General features: G+C 49.4%; 1 protein-coding gene across 4 annotated transcripts in view; it reads right to left on the bottom strand.

Moving 5' to 3' along the window:
• Positions 1-15626, bottom strand: part of dip2ba (disco-interacting protein 2 homolog Ba) — an 89181-nt gene that overhangs the window by 51976 nt on the left and 21579 nt on the right. For all 4 annotated transcript variants that reach the window (XM_061747372.1, XM_061747392.1, XM_061747382.1 and 1 more), the window contains exon 2: positions 379-441. In XM_061747372.1, the coding sequence (XP_061603356.1) occupies positions 379-441 (63 nt within the window). The remainder of the gene's footprint in view (positions 1-378; positions 442-15626) is intronic.

Below are 15626 nucleotides of genomic sequence, written 5' to 3'. Positions count from 1 at the left end.
CCTTTTTTTTTGTGCTGTCCCTGCCAGATGTTGACACCTGTGTAGATTTCTTGTGCACAACCACAATATTATTAGATATGGATCACTTTAAATACCGGGGAACTGCGTAACAGTGGAAAGTGGAATCCCATTGCGGTTTCTTGTGTGCAGTACTAATGATGACCGCTAGAGTGTGCTACGATATCAGAGATAACGGTGGCGAAATTGGACAACAGTTTCGCAGGACAGTGAGATTCCTGTTTTTACAAAGCACAGCAAGGTACACTTGAGTGTATACATGGGGATCGAAATATACTCAAGTGTACATGTATAAACTTAATGAAAAGAACAGAGTCACAAAGAACATGAAGCTGAAATAAGAATGGAGGGTGGTCTTACTGGGCAAACAGGAAGCCAGCAGCTTGGCTCTCTTCTTCTCAAAGCCTTTCTGTGTGATGTCACCTAGGAGAGAGGACAGCGACGCCACACTGTTATATTTGTATCCTTATTGCTGCACCAAATTTTCAGTAGAAGCACACACACACACGCACACACACACATCAAGCAGATTGAGACCCTCTGTCGTGAAAACACTCCTTGCGCTCCTATATTTGCCAGGGTGGAGAGGAGTCATAAAATTAGTGGGTGGTCAGGGTCATCAGAATCAGAATCATCTTTATTTACCAAGTATGTCCAAAACACACAAGGAATTTGTCTCCGGTAGTTGGAGCCGCTCTAGTACAACAGACAGTCAATTTACAGAACACTTTGGAGACAGAGACATTGACAAAAAACAATCGTGCAAAAAGATGCAGAGTCCTCTAGCACTTTCAGCAGTTCGAATGATTAATATTGCAATAGACCGGTGCAATGACCATTGTGCAAGGGGCGCTGAGACTTCAAGGCTTTCTCTGCTGTCCTAAACACTATAAGCAGCATTGACCTACATTGACAACCTAATTCTTTGTTCCGTGCAATTGTTTAAATTAATTTAGTTTCTCTTCCATGCACTGCTTACAGTTCTTTTATGTGGATGTTACTTTTTTTGTCCAATCAAGAGTTCAGCCTCTTTGTGCCGCCATATCAATCTAATCTGCCCAGACCATCAGAATAAATTGTGCTAGCTGATGTAATTTAAACTTTATTAGCAATGGGACCATTTCTTTAACCAATCAGATTTCAAATTCGTCTCAAAGGGCCAACTATCCATCCATCCATCTTCTACCGCTTATCCGAGGTCGGGTCGCGGGGGCAGTAGCTTTAGCAGGGACTCCCAGACTTCCCTTACCCCAGCCACTTCATCCATTTCTTCCGGGGGGATCCCGAGGCGTTCCCAGGCCAGCCGAGAGACGTAGTCTCTCCAGCGTGTCCTGGGTCGTCTCCGGGGTCTCCTCCCGGTGGGACGTGCAAGGAAACACCTCACCGGGGAGGCGTCTGGGAGGCATCCGAATCAGATGCCCCAGCCACCTCATCTGGCTCCTCTCGATGTGAAGGAGCAACGGCTCTACTCTGAGATCCTCCCGGATAACCGAGCTTCTCACCCTATCTCTAAGGGAGAGCCCAGACACCCTGCAGAGGAAACTCATTTCGGCCGCTTATATCCGGGATCTCGTTCTTTCGGTCACGACCCACAGCTCGTGACCATAGGTGAGGGTAGGAACATAGATCGACCGGTAAAGAGAGCTTCGCCTTTCGGCTTAGCTCCTTCTTTACCACAACAGATCGATACAAAGTCCGCATCACTGCAGACGCTGCACCGATCCGCCTGTCGATCTCCCGTTCCATTCTTCCCTCACTCGTGAACAAGACCCCAAGATACTTGAACTCCTCCACTTGGGGCAGGATCTCATCCCCGACCTGGAGATGGCACGCCACCCTTTTCCGACTGAGGACCATGGCACCTCCAAATCTGAGGTGCCGATTCTCATCCCAGCCGCTTCACACTCGGCTGCGAACTGCTCCAATGAGAGTTGGAGGTCACGGCTTGATGAAGCCAACAGAACCACATCATCTGCAAAAAGCAGAGATGCAATACTGAGGCCACCAAACCGGACCCCCTCTACACCTCGGCTGCGCCTAGAAATTCTGTCCATAAAAGTTATGAACAGAATCGGTGACAAAGGGCAGCCTTGGCGGAGTCCAACCCTCACCGGAAATGAGTCCGACTTACTGTCGGATATGCGGACCAAACTCTGACTCCGGTCGTACAGGGACCGAACAGCCCGTATCAGGGGGTTCGGTACCCCATACTCCTGAAGCACACCCCCACAGGACCACCCGAGGGACACGGTCGAACGCCTTCTCCAAGACCACAAAACACATGTAGACTGGTTGGGCGAACTCCCATGCACCCTCGAGGACCCTGCCAAGGGTGTAGAGCTGGTCCACTGTTCCAAGGCCAGGACGAAAACCACACTGCTCCTCCTGAATCTGAGATTCAACTTCCCGACGGACCCTCCTCTCCAGCACCCCTGAATAGACCTTACTAGGGAGGCTGAGGAGTGTGATCCCCCTGTAGTTGGAACACACCCTCCGGTCCCCCTTCTTAAAAAGGGGGACCACCACCCCAGAGGCACTGTCCCCGATGTCCACGCGATGTTGCAGAGGCGTGTCAACCAGGACAGCCCTACAACATCCAGAGCCTTGAGGAACTCCAGGCGAATCTCATCCACCCCCGGCGCCCTGCCACAGAGGAGCTTTTAAACCACCTCGGTGACCTCAACCCCAGCGATAGGAGAGCCCGCCTCAGAGAACCCAGACTCCCTCATGGGAAGGCGTGTCGGTGGAATTGAGGAGGTCTTCGAAGTATTCTCCCCACCGGCTCACAACGTCCCGAGTCGAGGTCAGCAGCGCCCCATCCCCACTATACACAGTGTTGATGGTGCACTGCTTTCCCCTCCTGAGACGTCGGATGGTGGACCAGAATTTCCTCTAAGCCGTCCGGAAGTCTTTCTCCATGGCCTCACCGAACTCCTCCCATGCCCGAGTTTTTGCTTCAGCGACCACCAAAGCTGCATTCCACTTGGCCAGCGGGTACCCATCAGCTGCCTCAGGAGTCCCACAGGCCAAAAAGGCCCGATAGGACTCCTTCTTCAGCTTGACGGCATCCCTCACCATTGGTATCCACCAACGGGTTCGGGGATTGCCGCCACGACAGGCACCGACCACCTTACGGCCACAACTCCGGTCGGCCGCCTCAGCAATGGAGGCGCGGAACATGGTCCACTCGGACTCGATGTCACCCGCCTCCCCCGGAACATGAGCAAAGTTCTGTCGGAGGTGGGAGTTGAAACTCCTTCTCTTCCGCCAGACGTTCCCAGCAGACCCTCACAATACGTTTGGGCCTGCCACGTCGGACCGGCATCTTCCCCCACCATCGGAGCCAACTCACCACCAGGTGGTGATCAGTTGACAGCTCCGCCCCTCTCTTTACCCGAGTGTCCAAGACATGCGGCCGCAAGTCTGATGACATGACCACAAAGTCGATCATCGAACTGCGACCTAGGGTGTCCTGGTGCCAAGTGCACGTGTGGAGACCCTTATGCTTGAGCAATCCGTGACGAGCACAGAAGTCCAATAACAGAACACCGCTCGGGTTCTGATCGGGGGGGCCGTTCCACCCAATCACGCCCTTCCAGGTCTCACTGTCATTGCCCACGTGAGCATTGAAGTCCCCCAGTAGAACGATGGAGTCCCCAGCGGGAGCGCTCTCCAGCACCCCCTCCAAGGACTCCAAAAAGGGTGGGTACTCTGAACTGGTGTTTGGTGCATAGGCACAAACAACAGTCAGGACCCGTCCCCCCACCCGAAGGCGGAGGGAGGCTACACTCTCGTCCACCGGGGTGAACCCCAACGTACAGGCGCCGAGCCGGGGAGCAATAAGTATACCCACACCTGCTCGGCGCCTCTCACCGTGGGCAACTCCAGAGTGGAAGAGAGGTGACATTCCACGTCCCTAGAGTCAGCTTCTGTAGCCGTGGATCGCCCAGCTCGCATTGCACCCGACCCCTATGGCCCCTCCCACAGGTGGTGAGCCAATGGGAAGGGGGACCCACGTTACCCTTTCGGGCTGTGCCCGGCCGGGCCCCATGGGTGCAGGCCCGCCCACCAGGCTCTCGTCTTCGAGCCCCACCTCCAGGCCTGGCTCCAGAGGGGGGCCAAGGGCCAACTTGCTGGGGAATATAAAGTCCTTTTTCTTTTTTTTCCCCCTCCAAGTTTGACACCCAAAACACATCTATAGTAATCTGCACATTTTACTACACTACATAATCAGCACTTCTGGTGAGTAGAGTACTGTATTTTCTTTAAATTTTTTGCTTTAGTCATGTTATTAGTGTTAATTCTGAACTTTTCCAGCTAACACAAGGCACAGGTGTGTGCTGCATTTTGTATAGTATTGCTGGTTTCTATAATTGCGATGTGGTGGTATAAAGAGGCAGAATAAGTCGGGTTAAGTCCCGACAGAAGGCCCAGGTACCAAATGCACGGCCAGTCATAATAATAATCCTCTTTACACTAAATCTACTGAACAACATGGAACACTCACTGCTTAGCAGGGAAGATAACGCCATTGTTTGGCTTTGTATAAGTGCCGGTGAATAAACATGATGAGTGCGGGGAAACCTCCTCCAGGCACCGAAACCCAAATACGATTATAACGCTTGCAGATAGAAGAAAAATGACCAAAGTGAAGACTATCTTGAATAGAAAAAAGGAAAACACCATGTGAGCAAAATATATATGAAACTTTATCTAACCCTGATGGTATCCAACCGCCCCCCCCCCCCCCCCCCCCCCAAACCAACCCCCCACCCACGCATCCTCCTCCCCGAAAAAATAAATAAAGGAAGAAATACATAGACCTGTGCACCCAGCACAGATGATCATTATCCAATAACTGGCATACTTAATTTTTGGGCTAAATTGTCGATGGGTGGTGAGAGGGGTGCTGTCCGGGATTTTTGCCGATGTGTCCACTGCATACGCCACATGCATGTATCCACACATACAGTAAGTGACAAGTGTAGAAGTGCAGTTTCTCATTTACAATGCCGACCTGGAGGCAATAGGATTGAGGGTCTCGCCTAAGGACATTTCGACAGCAGACAGTCAGAGCCGGGATTCATTAAAGTCAGGAAACTATCCCAAAAAAATAAGAATTTGAGAAATTGGCAAATACATTTTCAAGGCACTGCACATACAAGCACTGTTCAGGAAGGAAGAAGATATGAGCAGGGGACTTGTCAAAAAAGAAAAGATCACTTCCTGGTGTGTACACAACAACAATGAAATGGAGAGGAAATAAAGGGTAGCAGTTTTTTTTCCCCCCACGATTCTGCATCTTTCACCAGAGACCGCCAAAATCGTACAGCGGAGAACAGGCGTAAAGGGGAAATATAATGATAGAAGCAGCAGGGTGAAGAGACAAACTTTTTAATACTTTATATACAAATATTATTTGTGGGTGATGTAAACATTCTACTGCAAAGCAGGAGTAGTGTTGCTGCAGTTACATTAACCTTCATTTATTGTTCATACAATGTTAATGTGACGTTGTGTAGCAACAGCGCTAACACAACATCCTGCGCATCAAAAATAACAATATAAGCGAGAGAGGTTTATAGCCTGCGGAAGATATAGGTTAACTTAGTCTGCAAGATTTCCTATCCGGAACATTTTCGACTTACGTTGTATCACCAGAAGATATGAACAAAATACAGAGAAATCAAAACACTTGGCATCGCTGACATTTGCAGCATCAAACCCAAAATACTCCCAGATGACTGATGTGCTGTCTTTCTTGGGGATTCAAATTTAACTAACCTCATTCTGCTTCTGCTGAAGCCATTTCAAAACATGTTAACATGACAAAGCATGAAGAGCAGGTTAATATTAATTGATGATTCACCTGTCTATGAGTAGGCATATGCCACTTCTGATTGACGAACTTGGCAGTATGGTAGTGAGACAGCCAGAGGTGTGGACTCGAGTCACATGACTTGGACTTGAGTCAAACTCGAGTCATGAATTTGATGACTTCAGGTTCGACTTGACAATATGTTAAAAGATGTGCAACTAGGGTTGGGCATTATTTGAATTTGAGCAATTCCAGTCCCGATTCCGGTTCCTTATTTCGATTCCAGTTCCACGCAATTTTTGATTACGATTCTTTTAGGGACCAATGTCAAAAAGGTTTCCTCGGTTTAAATAAAGGCTGTCCAAATTATGAACATCCATTTTCTTGGCAGCCCGCAGCATAGACTAAAATGAACAGTTCACTCTGGCTTCTTTATAACCAGTATCAATATCAAACCTATGAACTAAAAGGCAACGTGTGTGGAACTAACCCAACTGACTTAATTTTCATTCATTAATGTGTCAGCTATACGTTATATATAGCATTGTTAAAATCGTTTGTTGGGACTGTTTCATCACGTCCATCCATCCATCCATTCTCTACCACTTATCCGGGTCGGGTCGCGGGGGCAGTAGCTTCAGCAGGGACGCCCAGACTACCCTCTCCCCAGCCACTTCATCCAGCTCTTCCGGGGGGATGCCGAGGCGTTCCCAGGCCAGCCGAAGGATGTAGTCTCTCCAGCGCGTCCTGGGTCGTCCCCGGGGTCTCCTCCCGGTGGGACGTGCCCGGAACACCTCACCAGGGAGGCGTCCGGGAGGCATCCGAATCAGATGCCCCAGCCACCTCATCTGGCTTCTCTCGATGTGAAGGAGCGGCTCTACTCTGAGATCCTCCCGGATGACCGAGCTTCTCACCCTAGCTCTAAGGGAGAGCCCGGACACCCTGCGGAGGAAACTCATTTCGGCCGCTTGTATCCGGGATCTTGTTCTTTCGGTCACGACCCACAGCTCATGACCATAGGTGTGGGTAGGAACGAAGATCGACCGGTAAATTGAGAGCTTCGCCTTTCGGCTTAGCTCTTTCTTTACCACAACGGACCGATACAAAGTCCGCATCACTGCAGACGCTGCACCGATCCGCCTGTCGATCTCCCGTTCCATTCTTCCCTCACTCGTGAACAAGACCCCAAGATACTTGAATTCCTCCACTTGGGGCAGGATCTCATCCCCGACCTGGAGATGGCATGCCACCCTTTCCCGACTGAGGACCATGGTCTCAGATTTGGAGGTGCTGATTCTCATCCCAGCCGCTTCACACTCGGCTGCGAACTGCTCCAATGAGAGTTGGAGGTCACGGCTTGATGAAGCCAACAGAACCACATCATCTGCAAAAAGCAGAGATGCAATACTGAGGCCACCAAACCGGACCCCCTCTACGCCTCGGCTGCGCCTAGAAATTCTGTCCATAAAAGTTATGAACAGAATCGGCGACAAAGGGCAGCCTTGGCGGAGTCCAACCCTCACCGGGAACGAGTCCGACTTACTGCCGGATATGCGGACCAAACTCTGACTCCGGTCGTACAGGGACCGAACAGCCCGTATCAGGGGGTTCGGTACCCCATACTCCCGAAGCACTCTCCACAGGACTCCCCGAGGGACACGGTCGAACGCCTTCTCCAAGTCCACAAAACACATGTAGACTGGTTGGGCGAACTCCCATGCACCCTCGAGGACCCTGCCGAGGGTGTAGAGCTGGTCCACTGGTCCACGGCCAGGACGAAAACCACACTGCTCCTCCTGAATCTGAGATTCGACTTCCCGACGGACCCTCCTCTCCAGCACCCCTGAATAGACCTTACCAGGGAGGCTGAGCAGTGTGATCCCCCTGTAGTTGGAACACACCCTCCGGTCCCCCTTCTTAAAAAGGGGGACCACCACCCCAGTCTGCCAATCCAGAGGCACTGTCCCCGATGTCCACGCGATGTTGCAGAGGCGTGTCAACCAGGACAGCCCCACAACATCCAGAGCCTTTAGGAACTCCGGGCAAATCTCATCCACCCCCGGGGCCCTGCCACCGAGGAGCTTTTTAACTACCTCGGTGACCTCAAACCCAGAGATAGGAGAGCCCGCCTCAGAGAACCCACACTCTGCTTCCCCATGGGAAGGCGTGTCGGTGGAATTGAGGAGGTCTTCGAAGTATTCTCCCCACCGACTCACAACGTCCCGAGTCGAGGTCAGCAGCGCCCCATCCCCACTATACACAGTGTTGGTGGTGCACTGCTTTCCTCTCCTGAGACGTCGGATGGTGGACCAGAATTTCCTCGAAGCCATCCGGAAGTCTTTCTCCATGGCCTCACCGAACTCCTCCCATGCCCGGGTTTTTGCTTCAGCGACCACCAGAGCTGCATTCCGCTTGGCCAGCCGGTACCCATCAGCTGCCTCAGGAGTCCCACAGGCCAAAAAGGCCCGATAGGACTCCTTCTTCAGCTTGACGGCAACCCTCACCGTTGGTGTCCACCAACGGGTTCGGGGATTGCCGCCACGACAGGCACCGACCACCTTACGGCCACAGCTCCGGTCGGCCGCCTCAGCAATGGAGGCGCGGAACATGGTCCACTCGGACTCGATGTACCCCGCCTCCCCCGGAACATGAGCAAAGTTCTGTCGGAGGTGGGAGTTGAAACTCCTTCTGACAGGGGATTCTGCCAGACGTTCCCAGCAGACCCTCACAATACGTTTGGGCCTGCCACGTCGGACCGGCATCTTCCCCCACCATCGGAGCCAACTCACCACCAGGTGGTGATCAGTTGACAGCTCCGCCCCTCTCTTCACCAGAGTGTCCAAGACATGCGGCCGCAAGTCCGATGACACGACCACAAAGTCGATCATCGAACTGCGACCTAGGGTGTCCTGGTGCCAAGTGCACGTGTGGACACCCTTATGCTTGAACATGGTGTTCGTTATGGACAATCCTTGACGAGCACAGAAGTCCAATAACAGAACACCGCTTGGGTTCTGATCGGGGGGGGCCGTTCCTCCCAATCGCGCCCTTCCAGGTCTCACTGTCATTGCCCACGTGAGCATTGAAGTCCCCCAACAGAACAATGGAGTCCCCAGCGGGAGCGCTCTCCAGCACCCCCTCCAAGGACTCCAAAAAGGGTGGGTACTCTGAACTGCTGTTTGGTGCATAGGCACAAACAACAGTCAGGACCCGTCCCCCCACCCGAAGGCGGAGGGAGGCTACCCTCTCGTCCACCGGGGTGAACCCCAACGTACAGGCGCCAAGCCGGGGGGCAATAAGTATACCCACACCTGCTCGGCGCCTCTCACCATGGGCAACTCCAGAGTGGAAGAGAGTCCAACCCCTCTCGAGAGGACTGGTACCAGAGCCCAAGGTGTGTGTGGAGGCGAGTCCGACTATATCGAGTCGGAACTTCTCGACCTCACACACCAGCTCGGGCTCCTTCCCTGCCAGAGAGGTGACATTCCACGTCCCTAGAGCCAGCTTCTGTAGCCGGGGATCGGATCGCCAAGGTCCCCGCCTTCGGCCACCGCCCAGCTCACACTGCACCCGACCCCTATGGCCCCTCCCACAGGTGGTGAGCCCATGGGAAGGGGGACCCACGTTACCCTTTCGGGCTGTGTCCAGCCGGGCCCCATGGGTGCAGGCCCGGCCACCAGGCGTTCGCCTTCGAGCCCCACCACCAGGCCTGGCTCCAGTGGGGGGCCCCGGTGGCCCGCGTCCGGGCAAGGGAAAACGAAGTCCATTGTTTGTCGTCATCATTAGGGGTCTTTGAGCCGTGCTTTGTCTGGTCCCTCACCTAGGACCTGTTTGTCATGGGTGACCCTGCCCGGGGCATAAAGCCCCAGACAACTTAGCTCCTAGGATCACTGGGACACACAAACCCCTCCACCACGACAAGGTGACGGCTCAAGGAGGGGTGTTTCATCACGTCAAATGGTATATATGTGCAAGTTTTAACTTGACTTCCTGTTTTAAGCGTATAGCCTTTTATTCTGAATGGTACGCACCGGAACTCTGCATTTTGGCAAGAAAAGTAACTTCACACGGCACTGATGATTTAAAAAAAATATATATTATTATTATTTTTTTATTTTTTTTAATGGATGGAACCAAATGCTATAAAACGTTGATTTCCTTACCCACCGATGAGGTACAAGGTTAGTGTTTGTGATACTGTGAGACAACATTTAAGTGAATTTTGGGACAAAATTCCCAATTCGTTGTAGTGTTAAGTTGTTACGGTGAAGTTTTTGCTCAGTGATAAGCTTTTTTTTTTCCTGTTATCGGCTCTTACGTCGGTTTGAAGACTAAAATAAATGCTAAACACCATCAGTGCAAAAGTGCAACCAACCGTTTACCTTGTTAGCTGTCTCAATGTTGACATAGACGTATTTTAATATTTCACTTGCCCACTTGACTGAGTTGACTTCACTGAAGCTCCACGCGGTGTAGGCTGATGCTCCGAGCACGTCAGACGCTACACATCGTGAAAGCCTCCTTTGCACAATATAATCTTATTCCAAGTGTTGCACTGAGGCGAGTGGTCATAAATTTTAACAAAGTTAAGACACACTTTTGTTCGCCGCCGCCGCCATTGGGCAGTAAGCACGTCTTCGTCAGCCTACATGGCAGAGTTCCAAGAAGAAAACCACTGCTGAGCGAAAAGAACATTCAGGCTCATCTCAATTTTGCCAGAAGACATCTTGATGATCCCCAAGACTTTTGGGAAACTACTCTGTGTTCTGACAAGACAAAAGTTTAACTTTTTGCAAGGTGTGTGTCCCATTACATCTGGCGTAAACGTAACACCGCATTTCAGAAAAAGATCATACCAACACTGAAATATGGTGGTCGTAGGGTGATGGTTTGGGGCTGTTTTGCTGCTTCAGGACCTGGAAGAATTGATGTGATAAATGAATTCTGCTGTCTACCAATAAATCCTGAAGGACAATCTCCGGCCATCTGTTCGTGACCTCAACCTGAAACAAACATGGGTTGTGCAGCAGGACAATGATCCAAAGCACACCAACAAGTCCACCTCTGAATGGGTGAAGAAAAACAAAATGAAGACTTTGGCATTGTAAAACTCCTGACCTGAATCCTATTGAGATGCTGTGGCATGACCTAAAAGGGGGGTTCATGCTCAAAAACCCTCCAATGTGGCTGAATTACAACAATTCTGCAAAGATGAGTGGGCCAAAATTCCTCCACAGCGCTGCTCGAGAGTCACTGCAAGTTATCCCAAATGCTTGATTGCAGTTGTTGATGCTTAGGGTGGCCCAACCAGTTATTAGGTTTAGGGGGCAACCACTCTTTCCACACAGGTCCATGTAGGTTAGGATTTTTTTTCTCCCTTCATAATAAAAAAACATTTAAAAACAGCATTTTGTGCTTACTTGTGTTGTATTTGACTAATATTTAAGTTTGTTTGATGATGGGAAAAGGGTTAAATTTGACAAACGTGCAAAAAAATTAGAAATCAAGAAGGGGGCAAACACTATTTTACACCACTGTATTTGCATGCAGGTTGTTTCAGATTGGACTGACCAGTCTTATACAAACCCCAATTCCAATGAAGTAAATGTGTAAAATATAAATAAAAACAGAATACAATGATTTGCAAACCCTTTTCAACCTATAGTCAGTGAATACACTACAAAGACAAGACATTTATCCATCCATCCATCCATTTTCTGTACCGCTTATCCTCACTAGGGTCGCAGGCACAAGACATTTAAAGTTATTTAATTAATTTGAATATTTAAAATATGATAAAGTTTGTTTTTTCACAAATATTCACTCATTTTGAATTTGATGCCTCTAACATGTTCGTTTCAAAAAGCTGGGACAGGGGCATGTTTACCACTGTGTTACATCACCTTTTGTTTTAACAATTCTTGATAAGCGTTTGGGAACTTGCTGAAATAAGCACAGACGTCCCTGAAAAAGTCGTGCTTGGATGGCAGCATATGTTGCTCCACAACCAGTATGTACCTTTCACAGATGTGCAAGTTACCCATGTTGAGGGGACTAACACATCCCCATACCATCACAGGTGCTGGCTTTTGAACCTTGCGAAAATAATAATCCGGATGGTCCTTCTCCTCTTTGGTCAAAAGGACATGACGTCAATGATTTCCAAAACCAGTTTGAAATGTGAACTCGTCAGACCACAGCACACTTTTATTCCACTATGCATCAGTCCACCTCAGATGAGCTCGGACCCAGAGAAGCCAGCGGCCTTTCTGGGTGTTCTTGATATATGGCTTATCCTTTGCAGGGTAGTCTTAACTTGGAATTGTGTGAACTGACAATGTTTTTCTGAAGTGTTCCTGAGCCCATGTGGCAGTATCCTTTATACAATGATGCTGGTTTTTAATGCAGTGCCGCCTGAGGGATTGATGGTCACGGGAATTCAATGTTGGCTTTCAGGTTTGCCGCTTATGTGGCGATTTCTCCAGATTCTCTGAATCTTTTGACATTATGGACTGAAAATGATGGAATCCATGAATTCCTTGCAATTGTATGTCGAGAAACATTCTTAAACTTTTGGATTATTTGCTCACGTAGTCGTTAAAGTAGTGAACCTCACCCCATCCTTGCTTGTGAACAACTGAGCCTTTTAGGGATGCTCCTTTTATACTCAATCACGACACTCACCTGTTTCCAATTAACCTGTTCACCTTTGGAATGTTCCAAACAGTTGTTTTTCCAAGCATTCCTTAACTTTCCCAGTCTTTTGTTTCCACTTGTCCCAGCTTTTTTGAAACGTGTTGCGGGCATCACATTTAAAATGAGAGAATAAATATTTGCAAAAAACAATAACGTTCATCAGTTTGAACAATAAATATCTTGCCTTTTGAATATAGGTTGAAAGGGATTTTCAAATCATTGTATTCTCTTTTACACAACATCCCAATTTCATTGAAATTGGGGTTTGTACAAATGCCACATGCAATTGTTTATGCTGAGGCGCACACTGATGCAAAAACACAAATGCAAGCACACATGGATTGAAGGGGACTGGAGCATCATTGTTGTTGGAGGCAGAGTCCTGTCAGGCCCGCTCCTGATGCCCAGTTGGTGCCAGGAGAGGGGAGAGTTGTCGACTCGTCAGTCATTAGCGGACAGAGGAGGGCCTGTCATGGATGTGGGTCGTGGACAGCTGCTGCCAAAAGAGAGGGAAAGCTGGACGTTTGGAGTGCAAGAATGTAGCCCTAGCACAACAGTACTGTGACTGTGTGGGTGCGTGTAATCTGAAGCTAGAGGACAGGATATGAGCGTTACTCCACCTTGTGTGTGCGTGCTACCGAAATCATCATCAATCTGCAAAGGAGGAATGCACTGATTGAGCATGACCATTCTAAACAAGAGAAAACAACAACTGGCCAATTGTGTGTACTCAGTTGGTAAAAGTTAAGGGGTGTAGACCCCTATCTCACTGGGCTTGAGACTAGTTGTTTACCTAATAGCGACTTCAGTCTCCGCTGGTTCCAGAGACATCTTCATGGCATCTTTTGGAGTCTCCTGGAGACAAGCCAATCAAAGTGACTCAATATGGGGGGGAAAAAACAGCTGCACGAGTTTTTACTTTACAGACTATGAAAAACAAAAGCTTTATGATGCAGTGTAGTCTCTAGTGTTTCTATTGTTGTTTTTGGCTGTTTTGCTTATGGTCATAAGTCACTGTAAAACATGGTTCTTTGGGGATATGTGCTCTCTCTCGCTCTCTCTTTCTCTCTCACTCACACACACACACACTTCATAGCCTCACGTGTATTGTATTGTTCCATTAGGGGGGTCCATATCTCTTCAAACTCTCTGCGCTTTACCCCTAATTATATAGGTTAGCTTTTCCAGTGCAACACTCATTGCCATTTCACTGATCAATGACTGTATCGAGGATACTTCAGTCTCTCTCCAAGATCGAGCAACCGTCCTGCTGTTAATTAGAGTCCTACATTTGGAGTTGATGGAAAAATTTCTGGATCTTCTTCTTTTCCTTTCAGCTTCTCCTGTTTGGGGTCACCACAGTGCGTCATCCTTTTCCATGTAATCCTATCTCCCGCCTTCTCCCCTCTAACACCAGCTGCCCTCATGTCTTAACTCACTACATCTCTAAACCTTCTCTTTGGTCTTCCTCTAGCTTTCTTGCCTGGGAGCTCCATCATCATCACCCTTCTAACAAAACACTGTCCTGTACTATTCTACCACACTCTGCCACTCCAGACTTCCACATGCACTACCACAGTTCCTCGCTGGGTACTCTGTCATAGGCTTTCTCTCGATCTACAAAAACACAATGTAGCTCCTTCTGACCTTCTCTGTACTGCTCCATCAACACCCTCAAAGCAAATAATGCATCAGTGGTAGTCTTTCTAGGCATGACACCATATTGTTCCTCAGAAATACTCACTTCAATCCTAATTCTAGCCTCCACTACTCTTTCCCATAACTTCATTTTATGGCTCATCAACTATATTCCTCTATAATTCCCACAGCTCTGTACATCACCCTTGTTCTTAAAAATTGGCACCAGGACACTTTTCCTCCATTCCTCAGCCATCTTCTCACCCGCTAGAATTCTGTTGAACAAGTTGGTCAAAAACACTGCACAGCCACCTCTCCTAGATGCTTCAAGACCGCCACAGGTATGTCATCAGGACCAACTGCCTTTCCATTTATCGGGCTGTCCGGTCCCTGTACGACCACTGTCAGAGTTTGGTCCGCATTGCCGGCAGTAAGTCGGACTCGTTTCCGGTGAGGCTTGGACGCCGCCAAGGCTGCCCTTTGTCACCAATTCTGTTCGTAACTTTTATGGACAGAATTTATAGGCGCAGCCGAGGTGTAGCGGGGGTCCCGTTTGGTGGCCTCAGTATTGCATCTCTGCTTTTTCCAGATGAAGTGGTTCTCCTGGCTTCATCAAGCCCTGATCTCCAACTCTCACTGGAGCGGTTCGCAGCCAAGTGTGAAGCAGCCTGGATGGAATTCAGCACCTCCAAATCTGAGACCATGGTCTTCAGTCAGAAAAGGGTGGAGTGTCCTCTCCAGATCAGGGATGAGATCTTGCCCCAAGTGGAGGACTTCAAGTATCTCGGGGTCCTGTTCACGAGTGAAGGAAGAATGGAACGGGAGATTGGTGCAGCGTCTCCAGTGATGCAGACTTTGTATCGGTCCGTTGTGGTGAAGGAGCTAAGCCGAAAGGCGAAGCTCTCAATTTACCGGTTGATCTACGTTCCTACCCTCACCTAAGGTCACGAGCTGTGGGTCTTGACCGAAAAAACAAGATCCTGAATACAAGCGGCCGAAATGAGTTTCCTCCGCAGGGTGTCTGGGCTCTCCCTTAGCAATAGGGTGAGAAGCTCGATCATCCACGAGGGGCTCAGAGTAGAGCCGCTGCTCCTCCACATTGAGACAAGCCAGATTAGGTGGCTTGAGCATCTGATTAGGATGACTCCTGGACGCCTCCCTGATGAGGTGTTCCAGGCACATCCCACCGGGAGGAAACCCTGGCGACGACCCAGGACACGCTGGAGAGACTATGTCTCCCGGTTGGCCTGGGAACACCTCATGATCCCCCGGAAGAGCTGGATGAAGTGGCTGGGGAGAGGGAAGTCCGCGCTTCGTGACTTGACCTCAGATAAACGGAAGAAAATGGACGGATGGATATGGAAAATTTACTTTTTAATGTTTGTATACAAATAGTTGGGTCTCCAGAGTGCCTGCCCACCCACAAAGTGTGAAATTACACAACCAAGTAAATCTT

The sequence above is a fragment of the Phyllopteryx taeniolatus genome, chromosome 1, assembly GCF_024500385.1.
Source record: "Phyllopteryx taeniolatus isolate TA_2022b chromosome 1, UOR_Ptae_1.2, whole genome shotgun sequence".
NCBI classification, from domain to species: Eukaryota; Metazoa; Chordata; class Actinopteri; order Syngnathiformes; family Syngnathidae; genus Phyllopteryx; species Phyllopteryx taeniolatus.
The sequence above is the reverse complement of the archived record's forward strand: the minus strand, read 5'-3'. Positions and strand labels throughout refer to the sequence as shown.